The sequence below is a fragment of the Neophocaena asiaeorientalis genome, unplaced genomic scaffold (assembly GCF_003031525.2).
Source record: "Neophocaena asiaeorientalis asiaeorientalis breed wild unplaced genomic scaffold, Neophocaena_asiaeorientalis_V1.1 scaffold292, whole genome shotgun sequence".
Lineage (NCBI taxonomy): Eukaryota > Metazoa > Chordata > Mammalia > Artiodactyla > Phocoenidae > Neophocaena > Neophocaena asiaeorientalis.
Genome location: NW_020173241.1, coordinates 125,693 through 147,806, shown reverse-complemented (window position 1 = coordinate 147,806; position 22,114 = coordinate 125,693). Strand labels below are relative to the sequence as shown.

The following is a 22,114-nucleotide window of genomic DNA, read 5'->3' as shown; positions in this document are numbered from 1 at the left end:
AATCATGAATTCTACAACAAAAAATATTTTTACCTGGCAGACTGATCAATAGTTTTTGTTTTGTTTTGTTTTTTTTACTAAATTAATATTTACCATGTAGTTTTTAATGTGAAAACAGGTAAACAGAAAAAAATACCTACAAACAAAAAGTTCATTATGTTAACCAATCAGGGTCTGGAAATTTCTGCAGTTTTCTTCCCAAGTGTTTTCCAATCAAATCATCTTTTTTTTTTTTCCAGTAAAGAGTAACATATATACAAATTGTTTAATAATAACCTTAAAGTCTCATAGGCTGAGGTTTAAGTATTTATACTTCATATGGTAAGGAAACAGATATTGGACAATTTCTAGACTCCTGAAGATTTGGCATTAAAAACAAAAACCTCAGTCATCAGAATTCCTATTTCTACGTTTGTGACTAACTACATAAATAGCCATTGGAAAACAGGACTTTCCAAGCTAACTTTCCAGTTAGACTTTAATCTTAAACAAAGTGTGTATGTGGTTTTATTAACCTATTACGATGCACAAGTTGGATGTCTTTCCATGAATGCTACTTACCACCACTGACATCACCCAATGAAAAAGAACAATACTTACAATTTAATGAAATTCCAACAGCAAACAGTTCCTATGGGTTTTGGTTTCTAATACCTGCCTACCTAGAGTTAATAATACTTATTACCTGTTCAACAATTACAGAAAAAACTTTTAAAGTTAAGAAAAGTTTGAGGTAAATAAAGAATATTCCTTTAAGAATGAAGTAGTCAAGATTTCCTTTTACTCAAAAAAAACAAAAAACAAAACACAAAAATCACTTCCAAGAGTCAACCTCCATGTACAAAAAAGCAAGATCAATCACATTTATCACTGGACACAAAGGATATTCCAAAGGTCTTTAAAAATGGTAATTAATCTCAAAAAAGGAAAATTAATTTTAGCTTTTATATTTCATTCATTATCAAGACCATATTTGCTTAACAAGATAATTATGCAATTGATACAAAACATACAGCATTTACACTTAACTGTACAAAATAATTTAAGGTTTACAAAAATATTAGAATGTTTAGAGTTGACTGACACAGTCTTAAATAATCTCTTCTAGAGAAGTATAGTAAGACCACTGATTTCCATTTCATTTCTTTTTTAATAAGTCAAAGAAAGGATGCTGCAATGCTTCATCCAAGGTAATTCTTTTCACTGGATCATATTCTAACATTCTTCGAATCAGGTCAAACAGTTTCTCATGTTCCTCATCATGACAAAGCATAAATTCCTGAGGGGAAAAATGACTGTTTAAGAAAGACATTAAAAAATAGTTAAAAGTTTTTTTTTTGTTTTTTGTTGTTTTACCTTTAATGGTTTGCAGCGTCTCCTAACATATCTACCAGCAGAACTATGTTCCTCCCAATCTAGCTGATTATGATGAAAATACTTGTGTTTCCTATAGGAAAGAGACGTCTGGATTAAAAAAAAAAACAAACCCCCCAAAACCCCACATACTTGCCCTGCCCCCACCAGGGGATTGGGGGAAAAGATGGAACCATAGACATCTCTCTCTATATATATATAAACATACAATTTCTAAAAATCTCAGCAATAATTATATCGGCTACCTTATATGATATTTTTCCTAATCTTGTACCCTCTGAAGTTTTAGTATCCCGCCTAAGTTGTTCCCAAATACCATAAGTGAAACAATGCCAGCTTCAAAAACAGAGGTTCCTAGATCCATTCCTGTAAATTCTGATTTCACTAGATCTGGTATGGGGCTGGAAATCTTTAATAATTCCCTGGATGACTTCTGTGGTGAAGCTATGTTTTGAAACCACTTATAGTATTCTTGTCCAAAGACATACATGTGGTTTGCAACAGTCTGGAATTCAAACTTAGATATGACTCCAAAATCAAGCTTTTTACTACTCTTATGTATTATTTTTAAATCAACCTAGGAAAACACTTATGCAAAGGTTAACTTGAGTATAAAAACACCACTTTATTTACTGGATCACAAAGTAAATATTGCATTACTTTTCAAAAACGACTTCATGAAAAAAATTCAAAATCTACAGTCTTTGGAATAAGCAATAACAACAAAGATGGGTTTTCTATAGTTTGAATATAGGCCACTGCATGTACCCAATATAGGGCTTTAATCTTAAAAAGCATACCGTGTTTTCTGAATCATGCGTGTTGGTATGGGTCCTAACATACGTTCCATCATTGCCAGGTGCTCTTTACTATCATGAGTCTAAAAAAATAGGAAAAAGAAACTTAGCACTTTCCATTTCCCTACATGCACATAAAAAGAAAACACAAGAAAATAGTGTTTCCGGGACTTCCCTGGTAGTCCAGTGGTAGAGAATCCACTTTCCAACTAAGCCTGCCCACCACAACGAGAGAGCCCGCGAGCCGCAACTACAGAGCTCACACACTCTGGAACCTGCACACCACAACTGGAGAGAGAAAATCCACGCACCGCAACGAGAGAGAAGCCCACGTGCTGGAATGAAGACCCAATGCAACCAAAAAAAAAAAAGTAAATAAATAAATGTTAAGGAAAAAGAAAATAGTGTTTCCATAAAAGGACTAGATTAGACAGCTATACAATTTATATTACACTCTACTTCAAAGATGGAATAAAACTGAATGAGCTATACTGATTGTCTGATTTCTGAAATGGATTGGTAAGGTCTGTATAGCTGATTGAGGAACAACTTTTTAAGTATATTTTACTGAAGTACAGTTGATTAACAATGTTGGAATAATTTGTTTAATGTGAAACAGAACAGTTTTTCCTTATTTGTATTACTTGCACTGTTTAACTGAGGGATGACTGGGGAAGATTACCAAAAACCTGGCTACTCATTTTATCGGTTGCTTAACTAACCTCCATTACCCAATGGATAGCAACTTTGTAACACTAATCCTAGACAATAAAAATACAGTCCCAATAATTCTTACAACAACCTTGAGCTAGGAATGTGGGAACATAACTTTCAAAGAGGTTAAGATACTAGCTCAAGCTCACATAGCTCATCAATGAGGAAACCTGAGCTGTGAACCCAAGTCAAAACTCATATTCTTAAATTACACAGTAGCAGAGCTTTGGCTAAAGTAGAATAAATTGTTAAACTAAATGGTATACTCCTAAGCAGAGGCTGGCAAACTTCTTATGTAAAGGACCAGATAGTAAATATTTTAGGCTTGGATGGTCACAAATGGTCTCTACCACATATTCTTTTTCGTTTTTTAAAGCAGGCATCAGACAGGATATTGTTTGCCAACCCTTGTTCTGAAGAGCAGAGTCTATGTGCAATGCTTTTTAAATCCATTAGCTACTGTGCCTAGCACACTGCTTTCAAAATGTTCTTAATTCATGACAGGAATAAATAATACAAGCTCCATTATCTTCAAAAAGTTCCTTAGCTGAAGACTATTTTGGAGGGTAGAATTAAAATATAAACCACATCTCAAACCAAAGTTAATAATCGACGCTTAAGATCTCAGAATGATTTACAATCATAAAACCATCTGAAGGATTTTATATGTGTCAGAATGAAGAAAGCATGCACTGTTCTCAACTTTTTCCTTGACCCTATAGCTTACTACCACAAAACCAGACACCACCCCCTAGAAATGACCGACAGCTATGTTCTAGATATCAAACTTGTCTACAATCTCAGAGTACTTTTAACAGATCTCTACAGAGTAGACAGAAGTTTGGTGAGGTGCCCCACAGCAGTGAACACATATTCTGCAACAGCCGCCTAAGTGACTTATAATTAATCACAGCTTCCTCCCTCCTCATCCTGCATTGCCATAACCTCAAATCAACCTTGATAGTATTAGCCAGGAACTCCCTAACCACCCTCACCCCATCCAACAACACACCTTATCAAATCACAACCCTCTTCAATGGTTACACCACTTGAAGCTTTCAAGACTTCTAGTTTTCTGACATAAGCAAAATTATGAGGAAAAAAAGTAGAGACCTAAATAACATTTTCTCCTTTTTGTTCTGCCAAGTAAGCCAATAACTATTACCATTTCACAGAAAGAACATTTTAATACCAAAAAACCAGGAGAGATAATTTCTAAATGAAAGCTAGAATGGCAACCCTACAAAATCATTTTCATTTTAGACCAACCAGCCTACATTTGGAAACCACTGACTCCTAGGATAAAACAAATACCTTTCTATGGCAAACAAGTCCACTATGAATCAATACTTGCCTACTGACACCATTTTCCTATTTATCCAAGACACTCTGACAGCACTATTCATCCTTCCTCAACTAGAGTAGCTTCCTTTATGCCTGTTGCATTTATGAATACCATTTCTTCCTGATATGGCCATCACACACTCTAGTTTTCTGACAAACTCTTACTCTTCCTTATAGCATGGATTAAACTCCCTACTCCTCAGTGATGCCTTCTCTAAGGAAACTTAACCGTTCACCTTTTCTGGGTTCCCTTCTACATTGTTCCATTATAGCAAGTATCATATTGTACTGTACGTTTTCCCATGTCTATCCTGTGTATGACTTCCTTGAGGACAGAGATGCTGTCTTTTCATTTTTATACACATAGTGCTTAGAAATGTGTCTAGGGTGTCATAGATGCTTAATACAACTTACTGTTTCTGAATACTTTTAATAAAAGTACAACATAACCAGAGCTGAATTAAAACTGACCATAGTAACACTAATGTAAATTTATGAAGGAACACCACAATAAAACGGATCATATGAAGTCAATATGAACCATGTGTTTAAAAGCTCCACATGCAGAATGAATTATGACCATTCACTGGGAGTATTTCATTCAACTATGGTTTTAGAGAAGGATGACTATTTCGCGCATGTAAATTTTAATCTTAAGAATAATGACACTATGGCAACTTTCCAATATGGAAACCAAAACTTTAACATGCCTTTAACATTAAAGCTCATAATGAATCAGTAAATAACATTTACTAAATACATACCTGAAAGACTGTGAAACCAAGGTAATATTCAATAAGAATGCAACCTATGCTCCAAACATCACAAGGCTGAGACCAACCTAAAGCTATTTAAAAACAAAACCAAACATTGTATTATGCAACAATTTTTAATTGCCAATACACAATATCTTTTCCTATGTGGGTGCTCTCTTTATATAGCCTATTTAGGAGAATATGATAGTAAATTCAGAGTTTACATTTTTAGTTTTATATCAAACATTATTCACTATGCTTTCAGAGTCCTCCATATCCTTGTATCAAATTACAGTATTTTAACCTGGGGAAGCATTTTATGTAAAATAAGAAGGATTAGCATATATTCCATAGTCTCTGAATTGCTTGTGCAATGAGGAACACTGTTATACCCAGTTAACGGTTGTTCTATGAAATTTTACATTTTATTAGTGCAAACATAGATCAATAATTATCCTCCGAATGTAATTACTAACCCCTCATCAATTACCATCAACTTGATATCTGAGTTTATTTCTTCCATTAAAAAAATAGTAGTGTCACATAAATTATGTAAGAATTATAATGGATATTATAAGCAGTGTCACCCATAAACAGAATTATATCGCTATTTAAAGTTCACATGGAGAGGTATCTATATATGTACTTTCAGGTTGTCTATATATGATCATATATACTTTCTCCTTCAGAATTCTCAAGAGTAACATTATTCAGAAAAGAAAAAAACACCTAACCTTAAGTCTATATCTAATTAGAAAGGAAAAGAGTAAACCATACAGATGTTTTAACCTTTTAAAGATTAAGTTTTTAATAAAACAATAATGTACAAATAAATCCTACTTTAAAAGACATTTCAATTACTTTCAGTAACATTACTGAATTTAAAGACAAAGGAAGAAACAATATATTCAAGGAACTTGACTATGATTTAGCCATTTTTGTTAACCCTCACGGTACTTATCACTTGAACAAAAGGATAATGGAGCATAGTTTCTACTTACAGTAACACATACAAAATCTGCAAATGATAGAGCTTGGATCTAAGATGAAAGTTTTCTTTTCCAGCCACTCCTGTCTCCCAGTCCAGCTTTCTCCCAAGTGACTGTAAATTACCTCCTTCTCTTATGGGTCAGCTCTCACACTCTTTGGAATTTCACATCATTCACTTTTACCAACTTCTGTTTACTACCAACACCCAAGACATGAGACCAACTGCCCTCCTCAATGGTAGCAACTGACAACATCTTCCTCCTTCAACCTAATTCTGCCTTAATACTCAGGAGTAACACTTCACAAACACAAAAAGAACCCTTCTCACCTTCCCATCTGTTCATTTCTTTTCCTAAAGATCAATAACCCCAATTTCAGATTTATATCAACTATCCCCAGCCTGGCCACACATGGGACTGTATTATTACTAAGAATCACTGTATCTTACGCAATCTAGGAGGAGGCCATTAACTAACTGTAAGATACACCACTGTTTTACAAACCAATAACAAAGAAAAAATGCCAATTGTTTTGTGTTATGTTCCCTCACATGTTAAAATGTAGAGAAAAATCTTCTTCTTAAAATTGATAAAACACAGCAAGTTATCTCTTTTTAAGCTCTGAAAATACCACTCTGTCCACAATCTCTTCCCACACTCTTTTCTTTTACCTTCATTGCAGCCTTCACTCCTCAACCATGAATACACTTTCTAAACTACTGCAACACAGCAGCTTCTTTCAGACCATACTAAGCAGAAATCCTAGTAACATCAATCTCAAAGATGAGCTCCAAACCTGTGCTATCCTATTTGGTAGCCAGTAGCCACATGTGGCTATTTAAATCTAAAATTTAAATTAATTTAAAATTCAGTTCCTCAGTCACACTGGCTATACTGAAAGTACACAGTAGTCTACGTGTGGCTACTAATGGGTACCATGTTGGATAGTGCAGATATAGAACATTTCTATCATCATGGAAAGTTCTACTAGCCAGCACTACATAATATTCTTAATTTCCTGTCCCTTTTACTAATTCTCTACTCTAGGTAAACATCATTAGTTTGCTTTCACACTCATATTCTGAACTACCAAGTCCTCTTAGACAAAAGGTAAAAAGTGGAAAAGACTGATTCCACAAAGATGTTTTACTATCCAACCTCGGTTGAAACTTACTTTTGGTGAAGTAATATGCTTATACCATTTAACTATCTCCCAATATCACCTGATCTGAATTTTTCCCACTGTCTCCAAGCCCCCAAAGCCATCTCTGACTTCCTTGCTCTATCAACATGACTTGGTCTCGAACTTTAAAATTTTGAGGCATAAGACATGCTCTCCCTCACTGAGTTCCCTTTTATTAATATTTAAAAACCCTGCACCTTAACTAATTTTCCTTTCTATGCTTTCTCATGTCAAAGATGATCAAAGAAGCTCTCCTCTTAGACTATCCCCTCTTTCTTCTCCTCTTAACCTCCATCCACCCTACATCTAGACGTCTGCCAACCCAATCTTTAGCATTTTCACCAGCACCATGATTTGTGATGAGACGAAAAGAGGTGCCCACATTGCTTCAAAATCATACTGCTGTCATGTACTTAGCCAATACAGCTTGTTCTCTTATGATCTTGTAAGACTGACTTGTTCAAAAATAACCACAACCTGGAATATCTTTACAGATGATATCACATTTTTCCCACTCAGGAAAAATATTTATAGCAATGTCCAGACAGCTTTTATGAAAACAGAAAACATTTTCTGTACACTGCTAAGAAAATTACAGCTATCCCCCAACTACCTGCCCCCCAATAAAAGCTGTAGAGAACAAAAAATCTCTTTTTCAATTAAAATATCAGGAAGTCTGGTATCTACTAACCCAAAATGACCTCTGGAGCTCTGTAATGCCGTGTAGATACCAAAGTACTATGATGTTCATCATCGTATGTTGCACTTCCTAAGTCAACAACTTTGATATCTGTGTTTTTCAGTGTGCGTTCATCACGTTTCTAGAGATACAGTTAAGTAAACAAAAAGATCAATAAAGATATGAAATATTTTATAGCACTATCCAAAAGGCTTGCACATGAATTATCTTTTTGATTTTCAAAATAACCCCATGAGAAAGGCAAAGGATTACTCTTTTTGGGTTAAACATCAGGATATAATAAGCCTCAAAGGTAAAATTCCTCATCCAAGGATCACCAAGCTAAATTAATTTTAAAGACAACTACCAAAATTAAAACAAGTGTAACCTACCATTTTTGAATTATACTTGACTACATAGTCAGACTTCACAAATAAAATATTTTCAGGCTTCAGATCTGTATGGGTTAATTTATTATGATGCAAAACTACAAAAGAACAAAAAGACATTATTAGTTTCACTTACAAATTTAATCTGTACCGGGGGACAGGAGAATTAGTAGTAGAGGTAGGGATCAAAAGTGGTTTCATCTTTACTTGCAATGTGTATTTTTAGTGACACTGTTTTGATATGTTGCTTGTAAAATAAAACCTTTAATTTACTGGTATTTAAAAACTTAACAAGTATACTTACAATTTATTGACTGACAGATCTGATATGCCATTTGCCTGATATGGTCAATTTGAAATGGCAGAAAGCTGTTTTCTTTAATGAAATCATAGGTACTAAGTCCCAGGAGTTCAAACACAATACAAACATGACCATGATGATCAAACCATTCTAGCATCTGGACACATCGGCTAAAACAGATCAGAATAAAAATAATTCAGTTCACAGAATTCTGATTATTTCATGTAACATAATGGATCACAGTTCCAAGTTTATTACTTACAAGACACTATTGGGATCAGTACTATTTAAATGTTCTAATACTTGGATTTCTGAACGAGCTGCTTCACGATATCGTCCCACATTTTTTATGATTTTCACCGCTACATGCATGCCACCCCTTAAAAACAAAATGAAAATGGTAAATGTACAGAAGGGCACTGAAGACATGTATCCTCTAAAGCAGCTATCCCCAACCTTTTTGGCACCAGGGACCAGTTTCATGGAAGACAATTTTTCCATGGTGGGGGGAGGGTGTGATGGTTCAGGTGGTAATGCAAGCTATGGGGAGCAGCAGATGAAATTTCACTTGCTCGCCCACTGCTCACCTCCTGCTGTGAGGCCCAGTTCCTACCAGTCCACAGCCCAGGGGTTGGGGACCCCTGCTCTAAAGCATAATCTTATTAAGTACCAATCATTCTATGCTATTTTCCTAAAATAATCTTTCAGGGTATATTATAGCAGATCTATAAACATTTTTTCGAAACATTTTGACAAAATATACATTATATGGAGTGATGATTTCTCTTAATACTTATCAACGTTAATGTTTGTTTCCAAAAGTTTAAATTTACCTAGATTTTATAAGTAGTTTTTTTTTTAAAAAAAAGGATAAAAATATAAACCTTGAATAGAACATACTACTGCTGAAAGCATTCACTCATTCACCACGCTAGACCGACTGTGCCAGATGTTGCATTGGAATCAGTGTTAAAAAGGGCTTGTCCCATGTACCTCATAGTCTAATGGAAAAGACAGACACTTGAACAACTTATCATAAGGTTAGAAGTGCCTGGTATAAGGAGTAGAGAGAAGAAAGAGCCTAACCATCAGGGTTAGGGGAGCTTAGACTTCTTCAGAGAAGGAAGACAGCTATCAGTTTGTTAGATAATTCCGGCAAAGGAGACACCAATAAGTCATGAAGCCAAAAAAATGTTTAGTGCATTCACGGATGCGAATAGGTATAAATAGCAACAATGTAGGGCAGCGTGTTTTAGACTGGGACATCTGTAATACTTCCTAAAAAGTACAGAGGGAATTCCCTGGTGGTCCAGTGGTTAAGACATGAGCTTTCACTGCCGTAGGTCCAGGTTCAATCCCTGGTCGGGGAGCCGAGATCCCGCAAGCCACGTGGTGCGGCAAAAAAAAAAAAAGCCATAAATGATTTTGAGGAAAGGGATTTCCAAATCTTCAGCTTCCTTCTGTCCTCTTTTCTAAACCTGATCTTCTTAAATACAAGCCAGCAGTCAACCCTGCATTTTTCACTATGGCCTTCCCACATTACAAAAGAGAACCCCATGCACACGAAATTAATATGGCAAGGTTTGTGCCCTAGGCTGTTTGTAAAAAAAAAAAAATCTTTGAGGCAAACAAATTTTTCTAGTGGTTGGATAGCAAACCTGTTCCAAACTCATTTCTTTTGACAAGGCCCCAATGAAGTTGTGGGCTGATATATAATCATCAAAATAAATTTTTAATGATTTATCTCCCTATGATGTATAGCATATATCTCAAGACTTACAAGAATTACTATAAAACTGCTGTGACAAAACTTCTTCTAGTCTCATCTATTTAATCGTATGGCCAAGTTTTCTAACTGCTAATAAGCTATAAAAATGAACAGTGCTAATAGCTATAAAAATGAAAAATGGATAATGGTGTTAGCTAATGCTACTATAGTAATCATATTGCAGTATATAAATGTTTCAAACCAACGTTAAATACACCTTAAACTTACAAGCTTTCATATTACTTGTCAATTAAAAAAAAACGAAAAATGGAAACTTAATGCTAAAACAGTAAGATTTATCTATGGACACATGAACTCATTTTTTAAAGGCCCCAACCATCTCAATGAAAGATATATTTTCAATTACATTGTATGTTTTAGGTCTAATTAAGTATCAAAATTTGTAACAGATTTGTACTTGATCAATTGAATACTATTCATTGGAATATCTCAAATACTCAAGTCTTAGAACCTCAAGAAATTTTTAAAAGACCTTAATGGGACAACTAGTGAAATGTGAATCAGGTCTGTAGATGAGCTGGCAAAACTTGAAAATACATATAACATGTAAATACAGAGAATGATTAAATACTGTAAAATGTTAACATTTGTGGAATCTGGGTGAAGAATATATGGGAATTCTTAGCAACTTTCCTAAGTCAAAGTATTTCAAAATATCTTAAAATTTTACTTTATGTTCACATTTTTGTCATAGAGAGGAAAGGGTGATAATAAAAGACATTTAGGATAATATTCTCTATGAAAAATGAAGTAAAAGTAAGTTCAAGGATAAAGCATTTCTAAGTATTCAAGAAAAGTTTGTTCATGGATGACAGGAGGTATCAAGCTGTTGTATTTAGATTCCTCCAAACATTTAAAAAGAGATATGTTTTTTTAAAAAATCAGCATTTACAATAAGCTGGAAATTACATCCTCAACTATTTTATGAAGAAAAGTTTAGATGTCAATTTAGAAATGTGCGGTTTCCACTAAACTGTTTTAAGACATTCACTTACATAAAAACTTGCAACCACAGAATAGGGATCCTAGAGGAAAACATTTCCTTTGGAAATAAAAGTTTTTGAACCAAGAAGATTAGACATGCTAATTTATTGTCTCTGCAATTCAAAAGTAGGGTAAAGCACTCCAAATCTCTTATAGAAAGCTAAGGACCTAAGTTCTGGGAAACTCTTCACTTGAACATTCACATTAATTTCAATGAACTCCATCTGATAAAAATTTTTAGCATTCTTGATCAAAATCCATACTTACAGTAAATAAATCATACACAGTTCAAGAACTTTTGAATACTTATACCTTCCAGGAAAACACATAGCTACCACTTAAATTCCATTTCATTTAAATTATGGATCCTTCTCCACCAAAAATATCAGAATGTTCAAAAAAGAAAAACAACAAACTTACATGCCATGATCAATACACTCTACAACTTTGCCAAAGGCCCCTTCTCCCAAAGTGTCCACGATTTCATCTAAAGTGAGGGGGGAGAAAGAAGTGTAAGTACCTGTGTACAAATTATCAGTTATTCAAATAATGAGTGCTTAAGTGTGGAATATTTTCAAATGATCTCTATTAAAGCATAATTAAGGTTCCAGCAGTCAAATTATTTTATTTTCAGCTGCTACAAAAATAATTTAGATAGAGCTATCATTCTTGCTCTAATCTCAAATTCCACTGATTATTTTGGAACTTTAGAGTAGAAATATTTAAACTCTATAGAAAAGAAGAAATACAAAAGAACAACAAACAAACCCACGAAAAACAAAACAAAAAAGCAATGAAGAGTTCTTTAGCCCCCCGCTGACAAACTATTCTTAAAAAGATTATTCTGTCTGAAAAGTTTAAAAAGTGTTGAAAAATATTCTATACATCTTGCTCTTAGAACGTCTCCACTTTGACAGATCAGGTGACCCTCCTCATCATCCTCTATACTCCTGGATCTTTTCCTTCGGTGGCTCTTCTGGAACGGCAAGTGGGCAGCACCAAGATCATCCAGCCAATCAATATATCAGAGTGAATTCAGGGCAGAATACGCAATTCATTCAGCGGGGAGATATTCAGGCATTCAGATAAGCACCAGGCCACGAACAGTTGGCAGGAGCAATTTCAAATTCAGTCCCCAGAAATTCACAAGGCACAGTTTATGTTACAGAAGAAAAACATGGCAAGGAACAGATTTTCAGATAAGATACTTAAAGTGGCAATAGAAAAAAACAACACAATTGTCTCTTTAAAATACTGACTTAATTGAAGTCTGAAATTTAAAGAATGCAATGTCATGATCTATTAATCTCTTGTTATAAAATAGCCTATGCTGTGAGTTGAGATGTCTAGTTTGTCAGGAAAATGTTTTAAAATGTCAAGATTAGTTCAAATTGATATTTAGCAATATTTTTAAACATACTTAATTAAAATAAAAGGGGAAAATAAAGGCTAATGCCAATGTTCGATCTAATCAATGATAGTTCTACTGAAGAAAACTTGGGGAGGAAAATAATTCATAGTTTACTGCAAACAAGTGAAGATTCATGAGTGTAAAAAAAAAAAGGGCAGGCTTTCTGGACAATAATTTCCTCTTCAGCACCCACTTTCAGAACTCCAATGGAACTAATTGGAGCCTGTGCTATACACAGGGTAAGTATCCGCCAGTGCAACTTTCTACATTTGTCTCCAAGTACTGGGAAAGGGGTTTCTTTTAAAGTAAAAAACGTTTAAGATGAAAGAAAAGATGGGTGCTTCATCTTTTCGTATGATTATGTTATAAAAGATAAAAATATTTTTAACATTAAAATCAAGAAACTCATGATCTGGTCTGCAGAAAATGAGTAAATGTGGGCAAATGAGGGCTAACTAATAAATACAGATTAGTTGTAAGAATTTGGAAGTTTCCTTTAAGGATTCAAGTAATATAAACACAATTATATTCATATAGTATTATAAACTTTTTCAAATTTATTGGCTCAGTAAGAGCTTTTACACACAAATAAGTATCCACCCAAAATAAAAACAAAATCAATCATACCGAACATGACTGATTACTTGAACAGTGTCTATTACGCTTCCTTTTAGGACTGCTTCTCCTGCTTCGGACTGAAGATTTCCTGCAGTGGATTCGATAACTGCTTTCAACGTCTCTGTGATAATGTCTAGGAACATATCTTTCGCAGTAGTCATTTCTGTATTCATCAATGTATCTCCGGTCCCGATAATCTCTCTCATTCAAGGACCCTGCTTCTAAATAATGACTGCAAACACATTAAAGGATTTAAAATTACTCTCTTCATTCTAGAATAACGTGGTTAAAATAAAACATTCTCTCAAGAATTCGTGGTTTAAAACAGCTAACTCAATAAAAGAAAAAAATACAAATTGATGAATTAGAATTTATATTTAACTGACAAAACTTCAGAAATAATTTTACTTTAACCAACAAGTAAAGGGGAACATATATCTCTATTAATACATACTGCTATGAAGGAACAAAGCTTGGGTCAAATCATTCAACATATTCAGTGTTTACTTGATTAAGTGTCCCTTTACCTTCTGGTGAAAGTTAAGACCAAAAATTCACAAAACTGCTCTTCTGAAATTCATCAATCTTGTGATATATGCATCTGTAACTAAGCTCTCTTCCTTTTTTTAGAGCCACACACAATATGAGGCAGGCAAAACAGGATTCCTTTCCTTCTTAATGTAAGTAGGTATCTCTGGCACAGAGTTCTTTCATGAAAGGTGTATTAGAGCTAAAGGAATCTTAAATATATTTCAGGCCTCTCATTTTACAGATGACTAAACTGAGATCCCTAGAAGGAAAATGATTTGCCATGGTTGTAGAGCACATTCTAAATCCTATTGTATGTGCCAGTATTATTATACACACCACCTATTCCATCTCCTCTCCTCTATTTCGAGCTTCCTGTATCTCTCTGAGAAACAAACAACACAGCTTTTGAAGGCTGCTCCATGTGCCAAAAATATCTAAAATATATCCCCCTCAAATGAGAAAAGCTTCTTGTAATTGCTTGCTTAGGATTTCCCAACCCCCTACTTCCCTCTGCATTTTGAATTTGTCACTCCTGCTTGTGAAATAAACAAGAATTCAGAAAAAACAGCATCATCTGGTGCCATAGTGCTTAACTTCTGAATCTACAGATCCCTTTGAAAATCTGATTGAGAGATATGGACCCTCTCCGCTAAGAAACGCACAAATGCGTAAACAAAACTTGGCAAGGAATTTCAGAGGTCATGGACCTCAGGAAGTCAATGGATTCCAGTTAAGCAGCCTTGATCTGATGGAAAGAAAAAGATTCAATTGGCCCAGTTTCCCGTCCCCCTCTCTACCTGGGATGAGTGTCCTTTTCAACAGAGTGTGAAGCTTCAAGAGATACCTCAGTGCACAGGGAGCACTGAGGGAGAGAGGGGACACCTGCCCAGTCAGACACACCAGCTAAAATAATCCTGACAAGCAATGGAGTGACAGATGTTAACTAGACTGCCCTCACTAACCTCTTTCTTTTTCCCAGAATATGTTGTCATTCTTTTTCTCAGGAGGCTGGTTTACACAGAAATAAAGGAGAAGCATCTCTAAAACTGCTACTCAACAGGGCTGGCATCAAATCCAGGCTGGGGAGATGCAGAAACCCCCTTTCCCCAGTGTCAGCCTTAAGCTCTAGCCATTGGAGAAACAACTCAGGATATTAGGGTCTAAATCTGGGTCTAAGTCAGGGATCTGATCAGTTGCTTGGAACCGTTAAGGGAGAGATCTACAATACGTCAAACTAGAAATTACCATGCTCTAAAGGGCATCTGTTTAATTCTGTAAGGCATCCTTCTCATAAAAGTCTAAAATTTATTGGAAAACTCTAACACTAATAATCCTTAGCTGGACTAGTGCATGAAATTAGAGCTGCTGATAATCCATAAATAATCTAAAGAATAACAAACATAGAGTCAAGTAATACCATGAGGATAAACTAAAAAGATGAGGACCTCTTCAACCTACAACAACCAAGGCTTAGAGATTATATAAACAATTATATATAAATATATATATAATTATAATATATATATTCTATATGTATTATATTATTTATATTATTAATATAATATATTAATTATATAAAGAAACTATATTATAATATATATTCTATATATATTCTATATATATTCTATATATATTCTATATATATTCTATATATATTCTATATATATTCTATATATATTCTATATATATTCTATATATATTCTATATATATTCTATATATATTCTATATATATTCTATATATATTCTATATATATTCTATATATATTCTATATATATTCTATATATATTCTATATGTATTATATTATTTATATTATTAATATAATATATTAATTATATAAAGAAACTATATTATAATATATATTCTATATATATTCTATATATAAATATACATAGAATTATAAAGGCTATATGGACACAGTGAACAGGATGAACAGACTGATTTAATTTCTAAAAATATTCACTGAATGTCCAGTGAATATTTCACTGTAGTTCTTCAAAACAGCCAAGACTAATGAGGCTATGGGCATTCGTTTTTATTTCCACACAGGTCCTGTGGAAGGTAAAAAACATATATGAGGCAAAATCCCTGCCAACAAATAACTGTTCAGTTTGAGATTACTCATACAAGAATAAAACAAAACTCAACAATGCAGGAAATGTTGAAAGCCTGGATATGAGTGCTTAGGAGAAAAAACTCAAAATGTTTAAAATGGTCAGGAACAGTTGCATCTTAAAGGGAAATCAGGATTTGGGCAAAGTGGGAAGTAGAAGAAATGCCAGGAAAGAAAAATGGCATATTACCATTCTTACATTTATAGAGTACTTTTAGCCAGAATGGCTTAGAGATGAGTTTGTCTACATGTTACTTAGGAAATAGTAAGTAGACAATTTCAGCAAGAGCAATTTTCACATAGGGGAACATAGGCAAATAAATAAGCTGGGAACAGATCATCCAAAATCTTGCATGCCAGGCTAAAGGGCTTAAAACAGTGTTTCTCAAAGGGTGGTCTGTTTATTAACAATATCGAAATATTGAATTTTTAAAAATGAAGATCCCTGGACCCCAGGTCAGACTCACTGAATAATCTGGTAATATGCATTTTAAACATACCTCCAAAGTGATTCTATTCACACTAAAGTTTGAGAATCACTGGTTTAAGGCTTGATACTCTATGTTACAAGACATTTAAGGATATAAAATGTGTTCACAGCGTTCACAGCCACATCAGTCTTCCTGTGTAGAACTGATTAAGCCTGTAGGAAGGGAGAAATTCACAGGCTACTTACAAATCAGAAAGAAAAGACACTCTGAAATATATATGAAAAAAGGTAAGATAACTGATAACCAATAAAAGCGCTGATAAATCATAAGAAAAATACACTTTAATAGAAAAAATAGGCTAAGAATACAAAAATAATGTTCACAATCAAATATACTTCAATTAAAAAAATGTTCAAGTGTTCAATAAGCACATGACAGAGGATAAATTCAGCAGAAATTTAAAAATTCAAATGAAAACAAAACACTATTCTTGGCATTTCAAAATAGGCAAGACTGGTGACAGCATGTCGTAGGAGTGTAACTTGGTACAAACTTTCTAGAAAAATACGTGAAAAATATGTGAATATGTAGCAAGAGCCTTATAAGAGTTCACACCCTTTAACTTGAAACTGTCCCTTCTTAGAACCTATTTTCAGGAAATATTCAGAGGCAAAGATTTGTATACAAAAATATTTTTCAGAAGAATAAGAAATAACTTTACATCCAAATGGGGGACTAGCATCCTACCAAGCGTACCTTCTTTATACGCTTCTGTATTTTTCATTTTTTTCCAATAATTTTACAAAAAACACTCTCGTAAAGTTTTGAATCTTGAAAAAGATTATTAGATTACTCCAGATTAGAGAGCAATTACCACCAGACATCTCTGGTGCCAATATCAAAGAAGAAACTATTGGTCTAGTGGTTATTGCACTGACTCAGTAACATCTTTATGTGGTTAATTATGAACACGAATTCATCATTCATATCATTCATCATTCATATCACTTCCTTTCTACACATACAATGCATAATAAATCCATGAATGGTTAGTACTATATGTTAAGCCTTACAGAGTATTTTGTATTTATCTTAATATAGGGTACAGATATTCTTGTATAACACATTAATTAGCTCAGGTCATTGAAATCCTGGCATAGATTCTCCCTCTTCCCTCCATATGATAGTGTGTGAAGAATGATTAGTCTGCACTGATTACCAACAAGCTCACTGTTCTACAGAACAAGTCTGTTTTGGCATGGAGAAGGAAAAAAATTACATATTGTTTTTTAAAGTAACCCCAGTTGGCTAATTTAGAAAGCAATCTGGCAAACAGTCCCAGTGGAACATCTGCACAAAACAAGGAGAAAACATAGAACCAACAAAAACAAATGAGAGAGGGAAATTAATGGAGGACAGAATGAAAGAAACTCTATTCACCTAGGCTTTGTTTAATCATTTAGGAACTTGAAAAATTCCTTCAATTCTATATAAATGTATTACCTCCAAATTTTACACTGGTAAGAATACAATAGAACAGGACATATGCCATTGGAAATTTTTATTGAGGCCCTTCTTACAACAGCCAAGCTTCTAAAAATCCCAAACATATCTACTGGCCTTATCTACAAATATAACCTGTAGAATACAGTATAAGCAACTAATCCCCAACACACTTTAACATTCTCACACACCACATGCTATTTTTCTCATCTGGATGAACTCTTCCCCACCCTTCATTATCTCTCATTTGTGGAACCCTAAATAAGGCCCCAATGTACAGCTCTCCCTACTACATAGAAGTTAAAGGCACTCACTGGTCCTTTAATCACTTACTTAACTTTTGTGTGTCTCATTTCCCCCAACTATATTACTGGCAGCTGGGACTCAATCAACTGTCTCCTATAGCTCCGAAATGGACACAGATATGTGAGGGTAGGAACTCTGTTCTATTCACAGCAGTGTCTAGCATATAATAGGCACTCAGTAAATATTTTCTGAATGAGTATTTGTTGACTGATTTATAAAACAATCTGACAGATGAAAGCTATATAAGCTAATGACAAGTCATTAAAACTATTAGTGTTAAAATGGTACTAGTTCAAGCGTAATTTACCAATCAGATTCTTTAAGCTGGTGATGTGGTTTACAATGTCTGTTCTCTTGTGTACTACTGTGGGATCTCCTCTTCCGTTTGTGACTTCCACTGTAGCTTTCATGTCCCCAGCTTTCTCTGCTATCCCAGTCAGGGCAGTGAGTTCTTTTGGAATGCCTCATCTGTTAATGGAAATGAAAAGTGAGTTGTGGAATTTACAGATGGTTATATTTAGTAAATAAAATATTTCACATTAATATTAAATAGAAAAACCTCAGCACATAGGGTTGGTTGTACAGGTTCTAAAATCTTCGTAGGTAATGGTTCCCAAGGCATGGAGGCACTATCCCACTGGTATGTCAGATGATTCTAAGTGGTATACACACCTAGTACTAAATGATAACACTGTGAGACCTTAATACATTTTCTTTCAATTCTTCTGGATAAATTCTCAGCTTGGTGCATATCTTCAACTAACACTTGCTAACTGCCATTTTAAAAAAAGAGTCAGGATTCAGGCTCAAAGCCTTCAGTAGACAACAATATCTAGCTAGAAATTAATAACTTTTTTGGTTTTATTTTTATCATTACCTTCTATGGTAAATTATTACTAATCTCTTAAGTTATTGATATAATCAAATTATTAAGTTATTGATGTTAACTTTAAATGTGAACTAATTTAAAACAAATATTACAAGTGTCATGCAGCTTTGTCGAAATACTGTGATACAAATAACTGAACTCAGAGAAACACTTAGGGATACTGAATATAGGAGATGACTTTATTTTCAGATCATCCTGCAGCCATTCTTAAAATTAAACATATTTGTTGTAGATCTGGGGTGACTAAAGAAATGAACCTATAAGGATGAATACGGTCACACTGAAATCAGATAATTGTGACAATTCCCTGACTCCATCTACATCCTCACAAGTTCCATTCAGGATCAGGATCTGTGTTCTAACAACGTCATCCCTATCTGCCTCTTCCCATCTTAATTCTTTCACAAAGCAGTTAAGTTTTTAACAGTGATGTCCAAACTGTTGAAGAGGGTGAGGTTCACAACTCAGCAAGGAGCTGAAAACAGGTAAAATGGAGCAAAACCAACTTAGTTAACCCCCTTCAGTTAGCCCAAATGACTCAGTAACAAGCAAACAAATTCAAGTAAAAAATTTTAAAAACTTCAAATGAATTAAAAGACTTTAAAATGAAGCATCTCCTGGGAGGTATTCCCTAAGAAAATGTAGGTATCATGCCATCAGAGCCCGAAGCCACCAAATATTCAGATCTTTTAACTCACTTCTCTTGTTGATTCTTAGGTCCAACAAAAATCCTAAAACTCTAGTCAGGGCTCTCACTGGAAACTGATAAGTGAGCATTCTGATTTACATAGTCATTTGAATATGGGAAACTGAAATAAATGACATTACAAATTAACCTGAGCCAAAAGACCATCAGAAAAGCCATCAAAAAAAAAATTATATTTCTAGTGGAATTATTCTGACCCTTCAATTACCCAAATTGTATTTTAACCACACAGGAACTCTTTAAAATTGTTTAGTTAAGCATTCTTAAATCATAGCAAGCAAAATTACAACATCTGATGACTGAGGTTTATTACTATGACTATTATAATGCAGTTTTTGCAAAACATGTGTGTCTGCTTCAGTTTTATTTTTTTCCTTCTACTGTCAGTAGGCCATAACTAGCTCACCAAGGCAGAATTCTTAAATAACCACAGTTATCAATATGCAAATATTAAAATAAGCATCTTGGGAGAGCCAAAGGTTTTTATTTCTCTAGCCAAGTTCATTACTTTAAATTTAATTCAGCTGTTAGGAAGCCATTCCCGCCCCGCCGCCACTACTGTTCAGAAATATTTTCTCAGGAGGCCAAGAGAAGAATCCCAGATCCAGGTTACACAGATTAGGTTCCTTCGCATACAAAAAGAAGAAAAACTATCTAGAATTATCACACTATTTCTAATTAACAAAGAATCCTACATGTTAGAATCATCCTTCAATAAAAACATCAGATACAATAAACATCGGATGTTTATATCCATCTTAGAAACCTGATTCTCTACTGCCCTTTAACACCCTATATTACCCGACAATTTTACGTTATCTATATTAAAATATCTATATAGGTTAAAGTTATGATTAGATGGCTCCAAGAGTACTGTATGTAATGGATAACAAGAAGCCTGTGAGTGTATGTATGGAGCACAATCATACAAAGATAGCTATAAAATAAGACCAGGTGGCTGACGTGGTCAGTTTGGAGCGCTGTTTCCTAAGAATAGTATAAGCATTTCACGGTTACTTAAGTAATCAAGGACAGTGTGATGCATAAGTATCAGAAATGCAGATCTGATGCAACAATACTATGCTCCACTTTAGGAAAAAAACAGTTCACACAAAGGATGAGCCTCTCCGTATTTACCTCTCACAAGCACGAGCTAAATTCCACCACCTGGACTCGCAAACTAGCAGTTCCTCGGACGCCCAGTCCCCACCCCCCGCCTCTCCCCCAGGGCACCTGGTCAGGGCCTTTCGCGCACTCAGAGGCAGAAGTCTGAGCTCGGAAAATCCCAGAATGCTACAAACGGCCGAGGCCAGGGACCCAGAGTAAGGCTTGATCTAGGAAAACACTTGCCCCAGGAGGCTCTCGCAGGGTCTCACCCTGATCGGCGGGACGAGTCACGGGCCTAAAGGAGCCGTGATATGAGTGGCCTGGCCTCTCTGAGAAGAGTCAGCAGCAGAGCCGAGGCCTTTCCGCCCTAGGATTTTAAATCTACCACGACACCTGGGCAACTTTAGGTTTCAAATGCCACGAGCAGAGCTGTGCCCCGAAGAAACCCAGGTCGCCGAGGCCCCGAATCCCGTCCTTTTTCCGACACGTGGTTTTGAGACCTAAAAGACTGGGAAACCACCCAGCCCAGAACACCCTATCCGAAAACTTACCTCCGCAAAAGTAAAAGGCCCTTTGGCCAATAATTGTCACCAAACCGCCGTCTTCTCTCCCAGTCGCTGCGACAAACATCCTACAAGATGGCGGCAACACCCTCTCCCTACACCCCCACTGTCGGCCTCTACCGCCATTTATAAAGGACGAACGCGCCTGCGTAACAGAGCTCACGCGCTCCCGCCTCTCCCCTAAGGGGCGGAGCCCTGTGTGACGTCAGGGGCGGGCCCCGCCCTCCACCACGCGGCTACGCAGGCGGAGCAGTCTACGCTCCGAGATGTGTGGTAGGTGAGGCAAGTCCCTAGATTGTTTTCGTTGCGGGAGAACCTGGGTGAAGCCGGGAGGAAACGCCCTAAGCCTGTGGCACGTGTCTGCTGTTACTCGAGGAGTTATTCTGAATGCAGCACCTCTCAGCAGAGCCAACCGTGGCTCCGTTTCCTGCTCTCCCGCCCCAGTGGGCCGGACCACGGCTGAACTGCAGGCAGAGCCACCACGCAATAGACAAGCCGCAAACCGGCCCAGGCTGGTGCTGGGGTTAGCTCAGTGAACGCGATTGTGTAGTCCAGCCCGCTTGGAACGTCCTGTCTAAAAATGGATTCCGATAAATAGGATGTCTTAGGAAACAAGCTCAGAGGTGCTTACCTTTTTA

At 35.5% G+C, this 22,114-nt stretch overlaps 1 protein-coding gene across 2 annotated transcripts; it reads right to left on the bottom strand.

Moving 5' to 3' along the window:
- Positions 1-761: 761 nt before the first annotated feature.
- CLK4 (CDC like kinase 4) lies at positions 762-21,591 on the bottom strand. 2 transcript variants are annotated; one of them, XM_024745591.1, is made up of 13 exons: positions 21,465-21,591; positions 18,519-18,679; positions 13,337-13,559; positions 12,184-12,274; positions 11,719-11,785; positions 8,788-8,904; positions 8,529-8,695; positions 8,228-8,322; positions 7,848-7,977; positions 4,994-5,076; positions 2,175-2,254; positions 1,357-1,447; positions 762-1,279 (listed from the first exon to the last, which is right to left on the bottom strand). In XM_024745591.1, the coding sequence occupies exons 2-13, from the start codon at positions 18,677-18,679 to the stop codon at positions 1,139-1,141; spliced, it is 1,446 nt and encodes a 481-aa protein (XP_024601359.1). In that variant the 5' UTR covers positions 21,465-21,591; the 3' UTR covers positions 762-1,138. The 2 variants fall into 2 exon arrangements, with proteins under 2 accessions (XP_024601359.1, XP_024601360.1); XM_024745592.1 differs by lacking the exons at positions 12,184-12,274; positions 21,465-21,591 and adding an exon at positions 16,472-16,614 and having other exon boundaries at positions 18,519-18,652.
- Positions 21,592-22,114: the final 523 nt, after the last annotated feature.

Coding starts and splice junctions, on each gene's coding strand:
- CLK4 (XM_024745591.1), bottom strand. CDS start 18,679: ATGAGGCATTCCAAAAGAACTCACTGCCCTGACTGGGATAGCAGAGAA. Junction 11,786..12,183: donor AGACGTTCTAAGAGCAAGAT/GTATAGAATATT, acceptor CCCTCACTTTAG/ATGAAATCGTGGACACTTTG. Junction 8,696..8,787: donor ACTGATCCCAATAGTGTCTT/GTAAGTAATAAA, acceptor GATCTGTTTTAG/CCGATGTGTCCAGATGCTAG.